Source organism: Diabrotica virgifera, chromosome 3, assembly GCF_917563875.1.
Source record: "Diabrotica virgifera virgifera chromosome 3, PGI_DIABVI_V3a".
Taxonomy (NCBI): Eukaryota; Metazoa; Arthropoda; class Insecta; order Coleoptera; family Chrysomelidae; genus Diabrotica; species Diabrotica virgifera.
The window spans coordinates 158,331,298-158,354,832 of NC_065445.1; the positions used below are offsets into that span (position 1 = coordinate 158,331,298).

The window sequence follows — 23,535 nt, forward strand, 5'->3', positions numbered from 1 at the left end:
AATACACGAAAAAAGAGCGATAAAAAGTTTAAAGTAATAAATTCTAGTAATAATATGAAATACAGTAAACTCTCTCTTAAGGGGGTAGGCGCAAAATCTCGGTCCAATGCTATTTAAATGCATTCATTTTTTACGAATTCTGAGAAAACTAATAAATACTTTTTAAAACTTACACCCAGAATGAAAGATTATTATTCCGGAGGACCGAAAGTCCCTTAGAATAAACAAAAAGTTTCTTGATAATGAAATATTCGAAATTAAAAATCACACTAACTTTTCTCTTGTTTTTTTATCCCGTTATCTTATTAAAATAAACATTATATAAGTTTTCAGGGACTTTCGGCCCTCGGTAATAATGTAATATTCCATTCTGCGTTTAAATTTTTCAAAAATACTTATTAGTTTTCTCAGAATTCGAAAAAAATTAGTGCATTTAATTAGCATTTTACCAAGATTTTGCGCCTATCTCCTTAACGGACACCTCCTCTATACGGACGGTATTTAAGACAAAACTCATTTGCCGATAATATTGAACCTGTACTCTTCAACGGACACTCCCTTAAAATGATGTGTAAATGAAAAAAATACATAGGTATTTTTTCCAAATATTTTAGAATACAAAACTACATATATTTTATTATTTAAAATTAATACAGAGATGTCAACGAGTGATCTTTGATACTGTTTAATTTATCAGCATTGATGTTTCTACTACATTCTCAACTGTTTAGCAAAATGTGGGATCCGTAATTAAAATATAATATGTGTGTCGGTCATTAAAAGAAACGTGACACCGTAACATTCATATGTTGTGACTAAAAATTCTGCTTGAACGGAAATGTCTGCTTGAACATATCCAATAAAAATTTTATTTTCTTTTAAAAATGTTTGGGATTAAAGGGCGACTTGACTGTATGATAAAACAATAAATATACAAACAAAACTTGTAATTATCAAGATTTTTGCTGTAAACTCGTGGAGAAATACATCAAATACTTAAAAAGACCTTAAATTATACAAAAAAACAGTTGAATAATTGAAATATGCACTAAAATATTATGCTTTTATACATTTATAAAAAACGCAATAATTATTGGTGTATTGAAAGTAGGTATTTTATTTTACCTAGTCCAGGTTGTATCTTAGTCGATAGGAAAAATATTCTGATTCGTTTTTTACGATCTTACCGAAATACATTCGAACCCGCTTATCTTATTGGAATAGACTTCGTGCCAATCAAAAGTATTCCTATAACCGGGATATTTTAATAACCGATCATTGGTCGCTAGTAGAAACGTTTCCGGACCGCAAATTTCTATTCCTTAAACCGGGATATTCCTTTAAGAGGTATTCTAATAAGCGGGTTTAACTGCAGTATAGTTCATTAACGGTTTTTGCTCCAAATTTTAAAGAACGGATTGACGTGAAATTTAGCATACACATAGGTAACATGTCAAAGAAAAAAGTGAAAAGAAAACTTTGCCCTGGGGGGCGAGTTTCTCCTCTTCTCGGAGGTGAAAAATATACGTTCAAAATAAGTTCGGAAATGGATAAACTGACTAATTCTAAGCAACTTTTGTTACATAGAATTTTTGTTATATAGAGTTATTTGCGAGTCAATATGGCAATTTATCATCAAAAAAACACTTTTATACGGTTTTTTTGCCAATAACTCAAAAAGTAAGTATGTTATCGGGAAAAACATTAAAAATATAGCTTATAAAGTAACAAAATTGATGTACGTATGAACTTTTTAGAATCAGTAGAAGCAAAGTTGTAGCTAATGTAAAACAGGAAACAGGTTCATATTCGTCAAATTTAAAAACGAATAATTTCACGTGAAATAACCAAAAAATGATAGCAACCAAAAAATGATGCACTGTTCTGAGACAACTTATTACAACTTTTAGTTAAAGTAGGTCCTATTTTTGTTAAAAAAATTCGAAACAGCACCCCTTAATTGGAATCTCATATGAAATTAATACTTACCGCTTCACAAGTTACTTAACTTATATAATATTTATATGATCTGTATATCTTATATGATCGGCTCAAAGGGCTAATTTTTGAAAAAAATTGGTTTTAAAGTAAAATTTTTTGCAGAAAAAAATGCTGTTTCAAAATGACATAAAATTTATTAGTGACACTAAAAATTACGAATAGTAAAAAATGTAGGTTTTGCTTTTCTAAATATTTAGGATTATGTGTTTTTCTTTGAGACAAATATTGGTTAAGATATGGCTGTTCAAAATTATCTTACACAGTTGGTTAGTGACTAGTTCAATCCCTTTCAATTACATCCCCTTAAAATAAGCATTTTGAACCGATGAAGCTTACAGATCATATTTATAAACAATACATACACGAGTAAATCAACTTCTGAAGTGGTGACTATTCATTTCATTTCGGATGCTAATTAGGGGGTGAATTTTATAATTTTTTACAAAAAAAAAGGATCTTCATTTTGAGCGTAACTTCCTTAATTTAATGCTAAAACTGTTTTAACCTTTTTTTAAACACTACAAAAAAGTTGTAATGAGTGTTCCCCAAAAAGTGCTTTAGTTTTTGACAGTTCACGTTGAAATATTCAATTTGGAATTTGGCGTGTATGAACCTATTTTTCATTAGTTACAACTCTTCTCTTACTGGGTCTAGGGATCTCATTCATAAGCACACCATTTTTTTTTTACTTTTTTATGGGCTATATTTTTCCTAAGAATGGTTTTTTCGATAAAATACTTACTTTTTGAGTTAATTGCCAAAAAAAGCGTTAAAAAATGTTTTTTTTGTTGAAAAATAAACATATTTACTCGCAAATAACTCGAAAAGTAACTAAGTGAAAAAATGCTATAGAACAAAAGTTGCCTAGAATTAGTCAGTTAATCCATTTCCGGACTTATTTTGAACGTATATTTTTTCATCCCGAGACGAGGTAAAAGTCACCCCCATGGCAAAAGCACACATCGGCACAATATCAATGTGCTTCTTTGACATGTTACCTATGTGTATGCCAAATTTCATGTCAATCTAAGCGGTTTCTTAAAATTTATGGGTTTAGCAATATTTTACCGTCAGCGAACGGACTAATAGTAGAGGATCCGATATAAGGCCGATCTGCATCGATCTATTTATTGGATAACGTGTGCGTGAAGTAACAATGTATTTTAAACGGGATTTACTTTTTCGCACTGTTTTTGACACACTTTCATATAATCAAATATCCTTAACTTTAGCGTTGTCATGGTGATGACATAATGAGCAATAAATTACAAAAAAAAAATTGACAGTTTTATGGTTTGAAAGAAATTAGAATGTTTAAATAAGTTCTAAAAATTGTAGAATAGGAATGAATTCCAGTGATGGAGAGTTACAGTTATTTTATTTGTTTATCGTAGATAAAATATTGTATGAAACTGTGCGTGAAGTACTTTTTGCGAACTTACGCGATGTATAGCACTCGCTCCGTATAGCACTCGCTCCGTTGTCGCTCGTGCTCTAAACATCACGTGCATTCATAAAAAGCATACTTCACGAACTGTTTCATAAATAACTATTTTCATATATTAAAAAAAATGTTTCGACCCGGGTAGATATTATTCCAGATTTTCAGATTTCAGCACAGTGTTAGATGGTTGGGGCATATATGGAGAGCAGGTAGCGTAACAACTATAAACTCAATTTTACAATGGAAACCCGGAGTTAGAAGGAGACGCGGAGGAACTAGAATAAATGGTTACAGGAAGTAAAGGAAAATTTATATAGGGCAGGAATTAGAGACTAGCAGAAAAAGACAGAGGATAGAAAGAAATGGAGAAGCACAGTCAATAGTATCGAGTAGCAGACTGGGACTAATCTGCTCTAAAAAGATGGATCTAGATAGCTTTTTAGCGGCTCAACCCCACCTGGTGTATTTAGCCATTTAATTTTCTTATTACACATTATTATTGGTCCATCAAAAATTAAAAGGACGGTGCCTGTAATAAAATCTAAAATTCAAAATTTAATCAAGAAAAATAATAAATATTAAAATTTCCTATAAGTTCAAATTTATTTATTAAAATTTTTGATATAATTTTCATAAATAAATTACTTACTAATAACACTTTTTTAATTAATTAAAAAAAATCCATTTTGCAACAATAATAAAATATTAGTATTTGTAAAATAAATATCAATCATATCATAAATAACACAGGTTTACAAAAAAAAAACTAAATTTCGGACTATTTGAAGAAACCATATTACAAGGGGGTTTTTGGGGTGGCTGATCACGAATCCGGGGTCCGCTCACCCCTTTCACGCCAGGTAAAGGTCATTTCAAGGTCAAATCAAGATAAATCGACAGTCGCTCTGAGAAAGTATATTAGGGCGTTTTTGGTGTCGCTGATGACGAATCAGGAGTCCGCTGACCTCTATCACGTCTAGTTCAAGGTCAAATCAACATAAATCGACACAATCGCTCTGAAAATATAGGGGTTTTGGAGTCACTGATCATGAAAACTGCGGTCCGTTGAGCTCTACCACGTAAGGTAAAGGTCATTTCAAGGCCAAATCAGGACAAGTCCACAAAACTGATTTGACCTTGAAATGACCTTTATCTTACGTGGTAGAGCTCAACGGACCCCAGTTTTGTGATCAGCGACCCCAAAAACCCCCTAATATACTTTTTCAGAGCGATCGTGTCGATTTATCTTGATTTGACCTCGAAATGACCTTGAGCTAGACGTGATAGAGGTCAGCGGACACAAAATTCGTCATCAGCGACCACAAAAACCCCCTAATATACTTTTTCAGAGCGACTGTCGGTTTATCTTGATTTGACCTTGAGATGACCATTACCTGACGTGATAGAGGTCAGCGGACCCCGGATTCGTGACCAGCGAACCCAAAAACCCCCTAGTCACATGGTTTCGTCAAATATTCCGAAATGTATTTTTTTTGTAAACCTGTTTAATCAAAAGAATATCAATCTTTTAAATTAAATAGACAACTGTAAAACATAGAACTGCATTCACAACTGTATTCACAGTAAAAGTTTCAAAATATCACACATTACGCTTAAAGTAAGAGGTAAATCAGCAGACGAGTCGTTGTGACTTCCAAAATATGACAACACCGCTGGAAGTGACAACGCACCTTGAACTACCCTATATATGGAAGCCATAACGTATGCTGTACGCTTCGGTATATACATATATATATACAAAATTTATTTTGGTAAATCCTTTCCCCTCAATAGGTAGACCCATTTTATAAGCCCCCCTTTTGCCAAATACACAATTTATAAAAAATAATTCCTAGTAGAAAAGGTGGAAGTCGGACAGCCTCTTCTGTATACCGGAAGTCACAACTTAACGTGCATCAATATATATATATATATATATATATATATATATATATATATATATATATATCCCAAGAAACACAAAATTATATAATATATACATATAATATAAAAATTATATATAATAACATTTGTTTTAGACTGAATTTGGAAAAATTGGTATCTCGTTCAGCTGCCATCATCCACTAAATTCTTTGATATTTGGTGTTAATGGAGCAGAAATAGTTTTCAATCCATCAGCTGCTGTAAGTACATATACATAAATTTGTGACTAAAATTGACCTTAAAAACATTATATTGACATTTAGCTATACAGGGTGTTTCATTGGGAAAGTAACATACGTTAACTGCAGAAAGAGGATACTTAGGCGGTCTCAAAAATACCATACATAATGGGTCTTACTCCATTAATAACAAAGATACTGAATGTTTTATCTATTTTGCCATTTTCTTAATTGGTTCATAACTTTTTAACCACACTGTATATTTATTTTATATTTGGCACGCAAATATCGTTTAAGGTGTACAATAAAGTAAATTATTTACAATTGTAAAAATCCAGGTCCGGATTAAAGAAAATTGGAAAAATATTCCAACCCAAAAACAACACCCTGTACATTAAATTTTTTTAAAATGGATTTTTCAGTTGAAAAGAGGATGAAAAACTAAATTTAGTGGTATACTTTGAATTTTTGGCAAAATGATTTTTCTGGTCAAATTTTGAATTTAAATTCTGAAATTATGTGAATTTCGAGAGCTCTAAGTAGAAAAAAATTGAAATACAGGTTACAACTTGTTAACCGCACTGTATATTCATTTTATATTTAACACGCGAATATTCTTTTAGGTGTCCAATCAATTAATTTATTTACAAATAAAAAAAATCCAGGTCCGGATTAAAAAATATTGTATAAATGTTCCGATAAAAAAAAACGCCCTGTATATTAAATTTTTTTAAAATGGATTTTGCATTTGAAAAGAGGCTGAAAAACTGAATTTAATGGTACACTTTGAATTTTCGGCAAAATAATTTTTCTGGAAAAAATTTGAATTTGAATTCTGAAATTATGTGAATTACGAAGCTTAAAGTAAAAAAAAATAAAATATGATTTAATTTTAATTAATACCATTATTTAATCTAAATTGGTAAAATATTAACATTTTGGCACATAATAATTTTTGATGGTGGTAATTTTGAATAAGTACTTTAGTTTTGAATAGTTTGCTGCATATTTTCTCTGTTTTGTTATAATTTTTAGATACTTTGTTGATTAAAGTGATGTATTCTTTATTGACCCTTTATTATTTATTAATTATTTAAAGATGAATATTCGCCATAAACTATTTGTCACAGATAATAAAAAAACACGGAAATGTTTTAACAATTAGATTAAAAAATGGTATTAATTAAAATTAAGTCGCATTTTAATTTTTTCTTCTTAGAGCTCTCGCAATTGACATAATTTCAGAATTCAAATTCAAAATTTTATCAGAAAAATCATTTTGCCGAAAATTCAAAGTATACCACTAAATTTAGTTTTTCATCATCTTTTCAAATGCAAAATCCATTTTAAAAAAATTTAATATACAGTGTGTGTTTTTGGGTCGGAACATTTTACAATATTTTTTAATCCAGACCTGGATTTTTTATAATTGTAAATAAAAAAATTGATTGGACACCTAAAAGAATATTCGCGTGTTAAATATAAAATAAATATACAGTGCGGTTAACAAGCTGTAAGTTGTATTTAATTTTTTTTCTACTTAGAGCTCTCGCAATTCACATACATAATTTCAGAATTCAAATTCAAAATTTGACCAGAAAAATCATTTTGCCGAAAATTTAACGTATACCACTAAATTTAGTTTTTTATCCTCTTTTCAACTAAAATATCCATTTTAAAAAAATTTAATATACAGGGTGTTTTTGGGGTCGAAACATTTTTACAATATTTTTTAATCCAGACCTGGATTTTTTATAATTGTAAATAAAAAAATTGATTGGACACCTAAAAGAATATTCGCGTGTTAAATATAAAATAAATATACAGTGCGGTTAATAAGTTGTAAGTTGTATTTAATTTTTTTTCTACTTAGAGCTCTCGCAATTCACATAATTTCAGAATTTAAATTCAAAATTTGACCAGAAAAATCATTTTGCCGAAAATTCAAAGTATACAACTAAATTTAGTTTTTCATCCTCTTTTCAACTAAAAAATTCATTTTAAAATAATTTAATGCACATGGTGTTGTTTTTTGGTCGAAACATTTTTCTAATATTTTTTAATCCGGGCCTGGATTTTTTACATTTGTAAATAAATTAATTTATTGTACACCTGAACGGATATTTGCGTACCAAATATAAAATAAATATACGGTGTGGTTAAAACGTTATGAACCAAATAAGAAAATGGCAAAATAGGTAAAACACCCAGTATCTCTGTTATTAATGGAGTGAGACCCATTAAGTATGGTATTTTTGAGACCGCCTAAGTGTCCTCTTTCTACAGATAACGTATGTTACTTTCCCAATGAAACACCCTATATAACTAAATACAAACAAACTGGAAATATATTTATACTTTATATTTTGAAAGTTTCTTCCGATGAGGCCAACGTTTCTAATGATATTTTCTCTATGGACATTGCTTCATTAGAAAATAAAGTTTCTGGTCATATCATATATCTGCAAAGCAAAATCTATAACGGGATTTGTTCTCTAGTAAGCAAAGTTTCTGCAAACACCTCTTTGGAAATCTGTAAGGTCACTTCTGACTTCGACGAAAAATATCCTCGTAAAAAACTAAGCTCTTGCCGATATTTTGGCATTCGAAGAAAATATGAAAGAGATGGAAAAGAAGATAGAGAGAACCCGTTTCAGCAGAGACAAAAGACTACGAGACAAAACGTAAGTTAAAGACTCAGCTGACATTTGAAGGGAGTGATGGTTCTGTTCCTGTTATGTAAAGTCCCAACTTTCGACGGAAAATCGTCATGGAGCAACTACATGAAATAATCAAATGAGCTGCAAGAGCGAATGGATGGTCCGAAAAAGAGAAGGCTGTAAAGCTGACTATTTCTCTTCGAGAATATGTCTTACGACAGAATCATAGCCGTATAGGAGACAGATAATTTTTCTCTTTAGTCCTGGCGCACCCGGAGGGAGTGTAATGATCCTCGCTATGTCGAGTAGGTTTAACATTGAAAGAAATGATACTCTTATTCAAGAATATGGGGTAGATATTACCAGGTTAGTACGAGTAGTTATAAATAGGCGGAAGATCGGACTTCCGGTCGGTCTGTAAGACCGACCCGGAAGTCCCATCCTCCGCCTACGGAAGATTCCCATCCTCCGCCTAGGTCTGTAAGACCGCTCTCATCCTCCGCCTACTTAGAAAAATTCCTATCCGCCGCCTAGGTTTGTAAGACCCCTCTCATCCTCCGCCTACTTAGAAAAATTCCCATCTGCCGCCTAGGTTTGTAAGAGCGCTCCCATCATCCGCCTACTTAAAAAGATTCCTATCCTCCGCCTAGCTACAGGATAGATCACTGATAACAACAGGAGGAACAAGGATCAGCGATAATAACATTCAGAAAGGCTAATAGTCATTCAGTCAAGTGCAAAATGGATAAGTGGAAAGTTGTATTTCAAGATTACCAAAGATTCAAAAAGAATAATAGTATGATAGAACCCAAACGAGTTAATCCTATACCCCAGAACAAATGTTAGTTTGAAAATAATATCTCAATTTTGTTGGAGTACATTACTGCTTCTGATTGGTGGAAAATCCCGAAAGAAATACGCAATGAACTGGGCCAATATTTACCTTGCAAAAAGAACTATTTTAAACATAAGTGGAGTGATACATGTGGCCCTTTCACTGAAAGATGTTTATTTTGTAATATAGAAAATCATAAACCTTAATGAAATGTCTATTTCATTTTTAACCTTGTACTGATTGGTGAAAAATTCCGATGCAAAGAACTAGGCCAATATCTACCTTATAAATATTTTTAAGCATGAATATAGAAAATAATAAACCAAAAAATATTAAATCCGGTTTAGATATTTTAACGGAAAGTTTTTTGACCAATATAGAACATATCAGTTTTAGTAAATTAAAAATAAATATAGCATTAAAATATCAAATCCGTTTTAGATATTTTTAACGGAAAGTCTTTTGACCAATATAGAACATATCATTTTTTAGTAAATTAAAAATAAATATAGCATAATCACAGATTACGAAATCAGCTTGCATCCTCTAAGATTTAGCTATATTTAAAAATCCGTTTCCTCTAAGATTAATTACAAAACCCTTTTAGGTAACCTCCGGTATGCTATTTCTAGTGTTATCCTTGAAGAAAATCGAAAGGAATCAGTAATTAATTGCTTTCATCCGAAAGACAATTTTAGCATTTTAAAAATTATGAATTAAATTATTTAGATATAAATTGCAATTGCAGAACGTGGAGTTGTGATTTAGGTACTATGTCAGAACAGCAGATCGAAATTGTTGGATTAACTTGGTTAATTATTGCAGGTCTAGACAACGAGACTTTGACTTTTGACCGCGTGAATGACGCATGCGTAAAGTAATCAATTAGGGTGGAGGAAGCTGTACTGGCAGATAAATTTAACGACTTTGTAAGGACTCTTTTAGTCTAGTGAGACAGCTTTCAGAGTTCAGTTCTTTGTTCTTAAGTATCCAGTTAAAATATGTCTATTTTGTCAAAAAGTGACTATCTGGCTCTTTTGAGTGTCAACGACATTAATACTCTTTCTCCGGCGGATATGGCGAAGGGTTACGAAGAGTCACCAAGAGAATGGTATCATTTACTCTTAAATGAGAGTGATTTTTCTCTTCTAGCATATGCTCCTAATGTAAAATGGTATTCCATTTGCCGTTGTCATTTAGTAGCAGACGACGGAAGTACTGCACACGAACATCTCCATTCATTAATTCATTTTACGAATGGATCTACAATGTTGGCTTACAAGAAGAAACTACAACGTGCAGGGAAAAGACTACATCCAAAAACTACATTTAGAAAAATTATTTGTTTGGATCATTGTGTTAGTGTTTTGAGATACATTGCCTGTGTTGATGGTCAAAAACCCCTTCGTCGAGATGGAGATGGACTTTTCGGTAAACCTCACTCCCATTACGAGAGAAGAGTATTTAAATCAGAATGGTTACATTCGAGAGGAAAGTTCTGTGCAGGTATACGCAAAGAAATTTCTACCCTAGCGAGCAGAGGCGTTAGCAATTTAGAAAAATATACATCAGAGCATGAACTACATGTCAAATCAACCTGCAAGTGTGAAAGAGGTGAGGAAGGTATTAGAAGGAAAAATGAAGCAAATGAAAAGAGAAGAACATTTTACAAAAGTGAACGTGGGATGGCGATACGAAAATCATACAAGGAAAAAATGCATCAAAAACGAAAAATTATTAGTGAACTAATGAATTTAGGTTCAAATAAAAAGGCAGAACTGCAAAGAGAAACAATTTTAAAATTATTAGTATTATTATAATTTATTAATAAATAATATGTAACATCTTGGTATTTTATTTCGTAATACAAAAAACACGTAATACACTTTTCGAATGCGATAACTCTTGGAATTTTATTTAGAACAGTTCAGTCCAAGCTAAACTGTATCATGTCTAATAGAGAATTGACCCATTTAATTTGTATTGAATTTTTGTCCAAGGTTGACTTAAATGTCCATCACAGGACTCCTCTGTCCAAGGTAGACTTTCCGTTTTCCATGCTTTTTATATGGGTGTCCAGGATCCTATATAATGTTGGATGCATTCTGGTACCATACTTTTAACATATCTGGATAACATACAATGTCTTTTACTGTTCCAGTCACAGGCATCAAGTACTCATTTGACTTTCGTCAAGTCAAGATCGTTTCGACAGCAAATGAGTATAAAAATTAACATTAACATACGATAGAAAAAGATAATTACTGTATTAAGGTTTTTACCTTCATTAACTAGTTAAATTCAATAAATAGTCCGGGCGCTTTAGTGAAAATATGTGCCATGGGAGTGCAGAAATACCAAGAAAGGTGAGCAATTAAATTAAATAAAATGGAAAATTCCTACTATTTTCAACCAGGACAACAAATACAATCACAACTTAATTATGTAGATCCTAATAACCAATATAATCAACCCAATTATCCACAAATACAGGGTCCCATACTACAGCAAATGCAACCTACGGTTTCCCAATATACTCCTTCAATACCCACCATGCCCAGTCACAGTCAATGTCTTTCACAAATCTCACAACCACCACAAATATATTATAATCCTAACATGGTAACCCCAACAGAAAAAGAACCACATGACAAAAACGAATGGCAAACAGTACAAGGTAAACAAAGTAAAAAAAGATTAAATTCTCCAGATGAAGACAAAATATACAGACAAACTAAAATAACGAAGTACTGGCTTCAACAACCTATTGAAACTAAAAATCGTTTTGAAAATCTGAGCAAAGAAGATGAGGAAACAATGGAACAGGGAAAAGAAACCAACGAAACTAAAAAACCTCCACCAATAACCATATATAACGTAGGTACTGTAAATCCTATACACTAACTACTTAAAAAAATTACAAATAACGAGTATACAATAAAGAGCCTAGGCACAGACACAGTGAAGGTCCAACTTAATCAAGCTGACCATTATGAGCCTGTAATAAAAGAGTTAGAAGCGAAAGAAACCCAGTTCCATTTATATAGATTAAAACAAAATAAAACATTTCGAGTAGTCATAAAAGGTCTTCACCATTCAACTGATGCTAATGACATTAAAACTAGCTTAAAAGAATTGGACCATGAAGTGACTAACATATATAATATCAAACACAAAATAAATAAATCACCACTACCTATGTTTTTTATAGATCTCGAGCCTAAAGACAATAATAAAAAAATATACGAAATTACAGTTTTAGCAAACAACAGAGTACAAATTGAAGCTCCTTACACAAAAAGAGAAATCCCTCAATGCGCAAGATGCCAGGGATATGGCCATACAAAAAATTACTCCAGAAAAATTGCACATTGCGTTAAATGCTCTGGACCACACCTAACGAAGGAATGCTCAAGAAAAGTAAGAGATGAAAACGTAAAATGCATAAACTGCAAGGGAAACCATCCAGCTAACTATAGAGGATGCGAAGTGCATAAACAACTGCAACAACAACTGTACCCCACACTTAGGCAAAAAAACATAGAACAGCAGAAAAGAGCCGACTCCAGAGTAAGACAAGGAGTGAACTTCGCGCAAGCTACCAACCAAAGTAATATAAGCAACAACCCCATCACAATGCCTTCAAATCCAAACCCGCTCCCACAAAGTACACAAGTAGTGTCCCCGCACACAGCTAATAAAAACTATCTCAGCAAATTAGAAAATATGATAGGAAAACTTACCGAACAAATAGGAACCATACTTAATCTACGGTCACAGTCATTAATAAAATTGCATAATGGCAGCGCAATATAAGTTTAAAATAGGAGTCTGGAATGCTAATGGCCTTCAACAACATATTGATGAAGTAGAGTCATATATAAATAATGAAAACCTTGACATGCTGCTTATATCTGAAGCTCACTGTACAGAAAAACACCACTTCCGTATACCAAAATACAAAGTGTACACTACGAAACATCCGAGCGAGAAGGCACATGGAGGAACCGCAGTAATTATACGGGATAATATTCAACATTTTGAGAGAGAAAAATTTTCTAAGGAACACATACAAGCCACGAGCGTAACTATAACAAATGCCTCCAGTCCACTAACCATATCTGCAATTTACTACCCGCCCAAACACAACAATAAACAAGAACAATACGAAGAATACTTCAAGATATTGGGCAATAAATTTCTAGCCGGCGGAGACTACAATGCCAAAAATACCGTTTGGGGATCACGTATAACAACCACTAAAGGCCGAGAACTATTAAAGGCAATGAATGCAAATAACCTCAAATACCTAGCTACTAATGAACCTACTTACTGGCCATCAGACATCAACAAACTTCCAGACTTCTTAGACTTCGCAACCATCAAAGGCCTAGATATTAAAAAATGCAAGGTGACCACATCTGATGACCTGTCCTTCGATCACTCCCCGATAATAATCACAATACATTCAGAGATCTTAAAAAAAAGAAATGCCCCCTACATTATATAATAAAAAAACCAATTAGGATGAATACAGAAACAATTTAGATAACCTAATATCACTAAATATACCACTTAAAACAGAAAATGATATAGACGTCGCGACAGAAGACCTAACGACAAAAATCCAACAAGCTGCATGGAACGCAACTCCAATAATATACCGAGAAGGAAAAGGAAACGAACTACCCCAGTCAATTAAAGAGAAAATAAATATTAAGAGAAAACTGAGAAAACAATGGATGAAAAACAGAACACTATAAAATAGAAGAAAATATATCAGAGCTACCACAGAATTAAAACAGACATTATCGAACAGTAAAAATGAAAACATTAAGAATTATTTAGAATCTCTAACCCCAACGGAAGCCTCAGACTACGCACTATGGAGGGCTACAAAAAGCTTAAACAACCTCAACAGTTTAATCCTCCAATTAGAAACGGAAATAAATGGGCAAGAAATGACAAAGAAAAATCAGAAGTCTTTACTGAACACTTAAAAAAAGTATTCCATCCATACGATCCAGAGCAGCATTCAGAAGATAATGAAATAGACGAAACACTTAATGCACCCTTCCAAATGGACCTGCCTGTAAAAAAAATTCTAGTAAGTGAAACCAGAAATATAATAATAAATGAACTTGACATTAAAAAAGCACCAGGATATGATCTTATCACAGGAAAAGTGCTTCAGGAATCAACACCCAAATGCTTTAAATTACTAACATATATCTTCAATGCCGTCCTCAAACTAGGGTACTACCCAAAGATCTGGAAAGTAGCACAAATAATAATGATCCCTAAACCAGGCAAAAAATTAGAAGAAGTTACCTCTTATCGACCTATTAGCTTGCTACCAACTATCTCCAAAATTTTCGAGAAAATATACGTCAAAAAGCTGAAGTCGATAACAGAAATGGTGCACTTCATTCCAGACTACCAATTTTAATTCCGAAACAAACATGGCACTATCGAACAAGTACATAGAATAGTTAACAAGATTAACGATGACTTCCAACAAAAACGTTATTGTTCTGCTGCATTTATTGATATGTCACAAGCATTCGATAAAGTTTGGCATATTGGACTCTTCTACAGAATTAAGAAGCTACTTCCATATCCCCACTTCCTGTTACTAAAATCATACCTAACCAATAGACACTTCCTTGTCAGACAAAATCAAGAATACTCTTCTCTGAACGCCATAAAATCAGGGGTACCACAAGGCAGTGTACTCGGACCTATCCTGTATTTGTTGTACACTAGTGATCTTCCTACTACACCGACGGTTACAATAGCCACATTTGCGGATGATACAGCTGCTCTTTCTTCACACGAAGACCCAAAGATTGCATCAAGACAACTTCAAATCTGCCTTAACAAGATACAAAAATGGCTGTCGAAATGGCGCATGAAAGCTAACGAACTAAAATCTACACATGTAACATTTACACTTCGTAAAGAAACTTGCCCACCAGTACAACTTAACAACAACAATTTACCTCAAGCCGAAGATGTAAAATACTTGGGAATCCACCTAGACAGAAGACTAACATGGCGAAAACATATTTTCACTAAACGCAAACAGCTAGGACTAAAACTAAGCCGTCTATATTGGATTATCGGCAGAAACTCGAAGTTGTCTCTAGAAAACAAACTACTGGTCTACAAAGCCATTATAAAGCCCATTTGGACCTACGGTATCCAGCTCTGGGGAGCAGCTTCTAATAGCAACCTAAATATAATACAGAGGTTCCAAAACAAGACGATAAGGCTGATTCTTGATGCTCCATACTACGTACCCAACTACGTGATCCAACGAGACTTAGCAGTTCCAACAGTGCAAGAGGTGATAAGTGAATATAGTGCAACATATCGCGAAAGAGTGTCTGAACATCCTAACGAGTTAGCCAAGCGGTTGTTTGAAGACTTACATGAACATGAAGAAAGAAGATTAAAAAAATTCAAACCAAGAGACTTAATTAATAGGTCTAAGTAATTAGTAATGTACAGCCGGTTCCTAAAAAAACTGATACGACTCTTAGTAAGATTTGATCATGTTGAGCAGTGTATTTGATTGATCTGACATTATATTTATTATGACATACAAATAATAAAATAAACAAACAACAAACAACTGATTACTTATTATGTTAATTCATAAATTGTACTAATTATTAAGGTCTAAATGTTTATATTATTTTAAATATATCTAAACTTTTATATTAACTATCTAAATGATAGTTTTTACATCAAATAGATCACATAATTATTGTAAACGTGGATTATACAACAAAACAAATTAATATTCAATTCAGCCCTGTAACTTATTAAAATAAATATTATAGAAGTTTTCAGGGACTTTCAGCTCTCGGTAATAATGTAGTCTTTCATTCTGAGTTTAAATTTTTCAAAAATATTTATTAGTTTTCTCAGGATTCGAAGAAAATGAATACAATTAAAATACATTGAGAATTTTGACATGCGTCACAATTTTGCATTAACTCAATGTAAAATTCTAAACTGTTAAATTCCAGCTTCCCTAATTATTTGACATCAAAAGACATTAGAAACTATTTGTAGAGGATTGAAATCTGTATTGAAAACAACTGTTAAAAATGTAATACATTTCAGTTTTCAGCCCAAACTTAGGCCACACACAATGCAATAATGTTCACATTTTTGAACTGTCAATATTTTTATTTTATCATCTATTGTTTAAAAACAATACAGTTGATAAGATACTCTCAGTTGCGGAGAAAGTATTAATAATAAAGATTAATAATAAAGTCTAATAACCGTGGAACAGAATAAGCTATCTGACAAATTTTAAGATTTGGCAGTGACATTGACAGTATGTAAATATTAAGTATTTATCCTTCAAAATACACTGCTCAATTTTCTACAAAATACGCTTCAAGAGTCGTATCAGTTTTTTTTGGAACCAGGTGTACATATCTTTGTAAATAATAACATATTGTAAATATTAGAGGTAATGCCACAAAGTTAGCAATAGCTACATTATAAAACAGGGTGCTTAATGGAGCATCATGTACATGTCATAATTATTTATCAACAAAGACGCTTATTGTCATTACTGATAGATTGCAGAATAAAGGAGTTAAAAAAAAGTTACAGGCATATAATAAGAAACAGTTTTATTTTCCAATACAAAGTAATTTTTGTTTACATTAAGGTCTTTCTTTCCGCGAATAGTGATTATACATACACCACGATAATCTGACGGTTGACAAATGTAAAATGGTAGGTCTAAGGCAGACGAAACAACTCCGCCCGTACTATAAGAAGCAGTAAGATAGTGTTGATTGAACTTGTTAAGCGGCATATTTGTACTGTGGGTAAATAAAAATAAACCTGTATTTATGCAATAATTCCAGCCTCTCTCAGTTCCTCGATAATTGATACAATTTAATTATTGTTGCCAGTGTTACCCGCTTGTTCAGATGCCACAAGTAACTTTAATCTCTCAACCAGTTCATTGTAATTATCAAAGTATTTGTAGTAAATTGGATTCTTAGTGAAATCCATCATAGTCATGTCTCCGCCTCGCTTAGAAGGCATTCCACGAGTGATTACCTCTCTTAAAACTGAATCAGGTACTGAACCAGTTCTCGGACGTAGGCGTTCCAATATGTTGGGCTTAATTATGAAAAGCCATTTATCTTTTATATCAGATGGAAATTTACGAACTGGTAAATCTTCTCTATTATCTCTTGTGGTGTGCAATAATTGATAAAGTCCGTCTGTACCATGGTAATCCACACCTTTTATTTCTAAATTTGAATTCTGGAATTTAATTTTCGAATCTCCTATATAATATTTTTCTTCTACAGGGTTGTGAACGACACCTAGGATGTGATCAAACTTTTTTTCGGTATCGCGCATCATTCCTTCAATATACTCTCTGGGGAGTGGTGTTGTAAAGTGCTCAAAGTAATCTTCCAAAATTTGTGGAGGGAGTGTTCGATAAAACTGAGAAATCTGATCTTCCATATATTCATCATCGCCTTCCAGTGTATTGTCAGGTGACGTATTCCTGGACACAAATGTTGTCTCATTTGTTGTAAAATTAGTAGGTTCTATGCGGGTACTATCCATTAAAGGTGGTGTCATATACGTTAATTTTGTGAAATCCGATGGACTTCTTTTGAGGGGGCTTAGATTCTCAGTTATAAAAGAAGGCATGTTGTCAGATTTAAGATGAGGCAGCGATGTAGGAGAGGTTAATTTTTCAGATTTAGGAGTAATAATTTCTCGTTTAACAGGAGGTCGTGTTGCTTCTAATGCGGTAACCAATTCTTTGATGGGTTTAGTAATAGGAGCATAATTTTTTTCCAACTGTATTTGAGAACTGGTAATACCCCGTTTTAAAATTTTATATTTTTTCTTCAGTGCCTGTCTACCTTTAATGAGTTGTTTTGTCAAGTGGGGATCCATTGTGACTACTTCCATGTTAGATTACTATAAGCTTATATACTTGTCAAACCCTTTTCAAAATCGACCGGATAACGATGTACAATCTTTATCAATAGTCAGAAAACCGAAATTATTTTTCCAACACTGAGCACACTTATCTCTAAATTCTTGAAACGACATATAAATATTAACATGATCGTCATATATATGTTTTAAGTTTGTCATGTCTTGTTTGAATATTATCAGTAAATTCGCATTATCTCTAATAAGTTGTTTAGGAATTGCAGAATAAATTTGTGAGAGATAAAAACAATATGTAGATCTGTGCCGGCCAAAACAAAAATACTGTTGAATAATTTTTTGATCACATGATGCTACATCATCAAAAATTATGATTGAATTATCCTTTATATCTTCCGGACTAATAATATATTCAGCTTTCGTATATTCCTCATAACCTATTTCTTTCATGGGAATGATTAAATTTCGTAAGTAAATATATTTTGGTTGATGTAAACTCTTGGAATATATGTACAAATTTTCAAACCTTAATCCGTTAGGATGATCTATTAGTGATAACATTGCATTAGTTTTACCACATCCGCTTGGTCCGATAATTAACCCCCTTTTAGAATCTCCACCAAACAAAAGACCATGTTTTCCCATAACTTCTCTTAAATTAACATCATGATTTGTAATGGGAAGACGTACACTATGTTCTTTGATCTTCATTCTATTAAAGTTTCTTAGAAACTGAGAGTATAAATAGAGTGTGTTTCGAATATAAGTACCACAATGGTGAGGTGTAAGCAAGTGCGAACACGTCGTGGAAAAGGTTTGATCGATAGGTTAATCAACAAACTTCCATTTGAAGCACATATACCAGGATATAGATTCTGCAGGCCAGGAACGCGATTGCGAGAAAGACTGGAGCGAGGAGACAAAGGGGTCAATTCGTTAGACACCGCTTGTAAAGAACACGATATTGCATATTCTCAAAATAAAGACTTACGTGTCCGACACGAAGCAGATAAAATATTAGAAAATAAAGCGTGGAAACGAGTTGGAGATAAAGACGCTAAAATAGGAGAAAAAGTTGCTGCTTGGTTTGTAACTACTGCTATGAAAGGTAAACGTAAGCTTGGCATGGGACTTAAACCAAAAAAAGTAGGAAAAAAGAAGCGCACTATCAAGACACCAAAAAAGGGCGGATTTTTACCCTTTTTATTACCCTTACTAGGAGCTTTGGGAGCTGTCGGGGGAGGTGCTGCTTCCATTGCAAGCGCAGTCAATAAAGCTAAAGCTGATCGTGAAGAATTAGCAGAACAACAAAGGCATAATTTAGCAATGGAAGAAGCAACGAAAAAAGGAATGGGGTTTTACTTGAGACCGTACAAAGGATATGGAATGAAGACCAGAAAGGGGAAAAGAAAATCTTCAAAACGCTCCCGATAAAGCTACTTAAGCGTGCACTGACAAACAAAAATCTTGAAAAGTATGCTAAAATATTAAAAATCCCTCACTTTCGTGGTGTTTTCAAGCGTGATTCTCTACCTAAAAAAATAAGACAAAATTAATGTGGAATAGTTAATCTTGATACTGAAAACGGAAGCGGAACCCATTGGACTGCATATTCTAAAAAGAACAAGTGTATTACTTATTTTGATAGTTATGGAAATTTACCCCCACCTACTGAATTAGTTGAATACTTTAAGAGTAATGGAAACGTCTTTATACAATTTAACTACGATGCTGTTCAAAAATATAATTCATATCAGTGTGGGCACTATTGCTTAAAATTTTTATTTAGTCAATATAACTAATTAATATAATTCAGTTATCTCTTAGCCACCATGGCATATACATTCATATTAAGCGGAGAATCTTCAATTTTAAGTGGTGATTTTAACCCACCACTATATCTTGATGAAAATATGAACTATGAAATAGGAGTTGCCAATTTTGATACTTTTAATAGTATTTCAAATGTCGATGAAAACAATAATTTGTTTGTGTGGGGTAGTAATGATCGGTTCACAACAAGAATCTCTACAGGGGCATACGACATAAATGACATAATAAAACTCATAGAGAAGGAAATGCTATCAGTTGGTACCACTGTTAACATAACAGCAAATACAAAAACCGAAAAAGTAACAATTAATAGCAGTGATAGGATTAATTTTAATGTTGATAATTCTATCGCAAAACTTCTAGGGTTTCCACGAATTATACTTGAATCAAATGTATCTCATACTTCTGTAAACAAAGTAAATATTTTAAAAGTTAATACAATTTGCCTAGACTGCAACATTGCAATTGGATCATTTTTAAATGGGAAACCCGTGCATATTATACACCAATTTTTTCCACAAGTTCCCAACGGGTATAAAATAGTCGAGCAACCTCTGACAATACTGTATTACCCCGTCAGCGTTAAAACCATAAACAACGTTACTGTGAAATACTCGATCAAGCTGGAGACTTGGTAAATTTTGGCAACGAAACGATAACTGTTAGACTTCATCTTAGAAAAATTGAATGAAATGGTATGGCAATTTGATCATCCTTATAAATATAAAAATATACTAAACAACTTAGTACAAAGCCAACCTCCAACACGATAACATCTGAAAATCGTGCATTTTTAAAATTTCTTGGTTTTCAAGTTTTAGTATAATGGATATATTAAATGTTTTGGGCCAGCCATTTAGTGACACAACTATTGAAGATTATAGATTTCAACAATACCAACCTTTTTCTACAGCTAATTTAAATTATAACGATGAAATAAGAATTTCAATTCAAGATTTGGATGCTCTAACCTTACCTTGTAATAGCTACATTTACATAGAAGGAAAAATATCTACGGATCAAAACGCATTACCTACAAAATTTAAGCTAATTAATAATGGTATTTCTATTTGTTTAGAGAACTAAGATATGATTTAAATGGTGTAATAATTGACGTTGTGAGAAATATTGTATTAGTTTCTACATTAAAAAATTATTTATCGTATAACGAAAACGAATCTAAATTGCTTCAAAACAGTGGATGGTTTCCTAAAGATGGTAACCTTCTTATAGATGCACATGGTAATTTTAATGTATGTATACCCTTAAAAATATGGTCTGGCGTATTTGAAGATTTTCGTAGAGTCGTTGTTAATATGAGACAAGAATTAATTCTAATACGCGAAAAAGATGATGTAGATGCAGTCATTGCAACAGATGAAACAGAAAAACCAAAAATTCAACTAAATAAGCTTTATTGGAATGTACCACATATTTTACCTAATATAAGCGAACAACTACGGCTCAATAAAATAATTCGTAGTAATGTAGAACTACCTATTAAATTCAGAAGCTGGGAATTAATTGAATATCCTACATTAAACAATTTAACAAGACATACGTGGCCTGTCAAAACATCAACAAAATTAGAAAGTCCAAGACATATCGCAATAGCTTTTCAAAATGGGCGCAAAGGAAAATTATTAAAAGATATGAGTAAATTTGATCATTGTAATTTAACAAATGTACGTGTGTTCCTAAACTCTGAAAAATTTCCGTATCATGATTTAAAGTTGGATTTTGATACCAACAACTTTTCTACATTATATGAAATGTTTGCAAATTTCCAAGAATCTTACTATCACATTCAAACTAATCAACCTATATTTAACCCCGAAGAATTCAAAGCTAATACTCCTATTGCTTATATTGATTGTTCTCGTCAGAAAGAAATTCTTCAAAGTGGCTCTGTTTCATTACGAATTGAATTTGAAACCAACACAAATGTTGGTGATACTGTATCAGCTTATTGTTTAATTTTACATGAAAAAGAATTTAATTATAATCCTCTAACTAAAATTGTAAGACAATTGTAATGCGCATGCTCCTCGACCTCTTTAATAGTTTAGTCCAACTAAAATATTGTCAGTTTACAATGTTAGATGAATACTTGAGTAGGTTAGAGCAGTACCTTCAAAAGATAGCTAAATTAAAAGCTGATATTGTGTACTACGAAAACCAAAAACGGGTTGTTCAACAATTATCTAACTTAAAAATATGAAGCTAGTAATAGATGTTCAAGGTTTTAAAATGGAAAATAACAAATTTATCATAAGAGAATTAGCAGCATATGATGGAACCCATATAACTCACTTCTTGTTTAAACCCCCATTCCCATTAAGAATGCTTCCACCAGATTTTCATAGACAGGCTGTATGGGTGATGAATAATCATCATTGTATTAATTGGACTAACGGCTTCACACCTATTCACCAACTACAGAATATTTTGGAAAAAATAAAAACTAATGCTGCTATGTTATACGTAAAAGGTTTGGAAAAAGAAAATTATATAAGGAAGTACTCAAATGCTCCAGTGTACAAGTTTGATGAGTATCCATCTCTTCAACCCATGAAATCTACATATTATTACCACGAAAAGAACAATTGCGTATGCGCTTTATCAAATGTATTTTTTTTGTATGAGAATTTTATAATGTCTGATTAAATTTTTGTAATATATTTAGTTTATATACCTAAAATACTATGTTTAAAATAATAGATAATAAAACACATTTAATAGTATAATAAAGTTTTTATTTCATATATAGACTTAAATCTAGGTTATTTCCAACATATAGATCATCCAACTTATCTAAATCCTCTAATTGTAGATCATTTTCACATAAACCTATAGCCTCCTCAATTAATCTATCTAAATCTCCCTGTAAATTTCTCCTAGTGAGAAAATGGCCTAAAGCTAAGGTGTGAACATTATCTGGTAAAATTACTCTTTTATCGTCTGATGATGATAATGCTATTTTATTTTTTAATTCTGTATATACAGGGTGTCCCGGAAAATAGTGCGTTCCTTGAAGGTATAGGTAGAAGGCACCATGTAGAACAAAAAACTCTTATAACATTTTTTTCTAAATGCAACCGTTTGACCAAAAAATTAAAATGTATTTTGGTATGTAAATTTAAATCTGACAACTATGTGCGGTACGCAAATTTAAGCATAGACAGTCCCATGTAAATAGATAGAAGATACTAAGATACATAGTAAACAGATAGTTTTAAAGAATCCTGTTTAGTGTTTAGTGTCAATGCGAAAATGTTTTCGAATAGTGAGTGTATTACCTATTATGTTATTACCTATGAATGGTGTTTGTGAAAGGTTACTTGAAACATCTATTCGGTATAATAATTAATTTCAAGTAAGTACAACTTAGTTATTTCAGTTCACAAGTAAACAAATTACTGAGACATTATCTGGTGTATTTAAGTTCCACTGTAAACTATTAAAACTATGTAATTCAGTTAAAGCCCTCAGCAGTACTCAGCATTCAACCCATTTAAACCTTACTAAATACATAATACTAGTTTAGTTAAAAGACGTGTTTTTATGTTAAAAGATGTGTAATTCGTTTAAAATTATGCAATAGGTATTTCAATACATTGCAAAAGAAAATAATTTTAGTAAACAAATCGTAAATACATAAGTATTACCTACTATTAGGTT

The 23,535-nt window shown here is 32.3% G+C and overlaps 2 protein-coding genes across 4 annotated transcripts in view; both read left to right on the top strand.

The window, feature by feature from the left end:
• Window positions 1-23,535, top strand: part of LOC126881366 (beta-ureidopropionase-like) — an 818,769-nt gene that overhangs the window by 293,015 nt on the left and 502,219 nt on the right. For 2 of the 3 annotated variants that reach the window (XM_050645608.1, XM_050645610.1), the window contains one exon: window positions 5,485-5,589. The exons of the other annotated variant lie outside the window; for it this stretch is intronic. In XM_050645608.1, coding sequence (XP_050501565.1) covers window positions 5,485-5,589 — 105 coding nt within the window. The remainder of the gene's footprint in view (window positions 1-5,484; window positions 5,590-23,535) is intronic. 3 annotated transcript variants of the gene reach the window in all.
• On the top strand, window positions 9,654-10,907 carry LOC126881365 (uncharacterized). Its single transcript, XM_050645607.1, has 2 exons — window positions 9,654-9,831; window positions 9,889-10,907. Exon 2 carries the CDS (start codon window positions 10,065-10,067, stop codon window positions 10,881-10,883), a length of 819 nt encoding a protein of 272 aa, XP_050501564.1. The 5' UTR covers window positions 9,654-9,831; window positions 9,889-10,064; the 3' UTR covers window positions 10,884-10,907.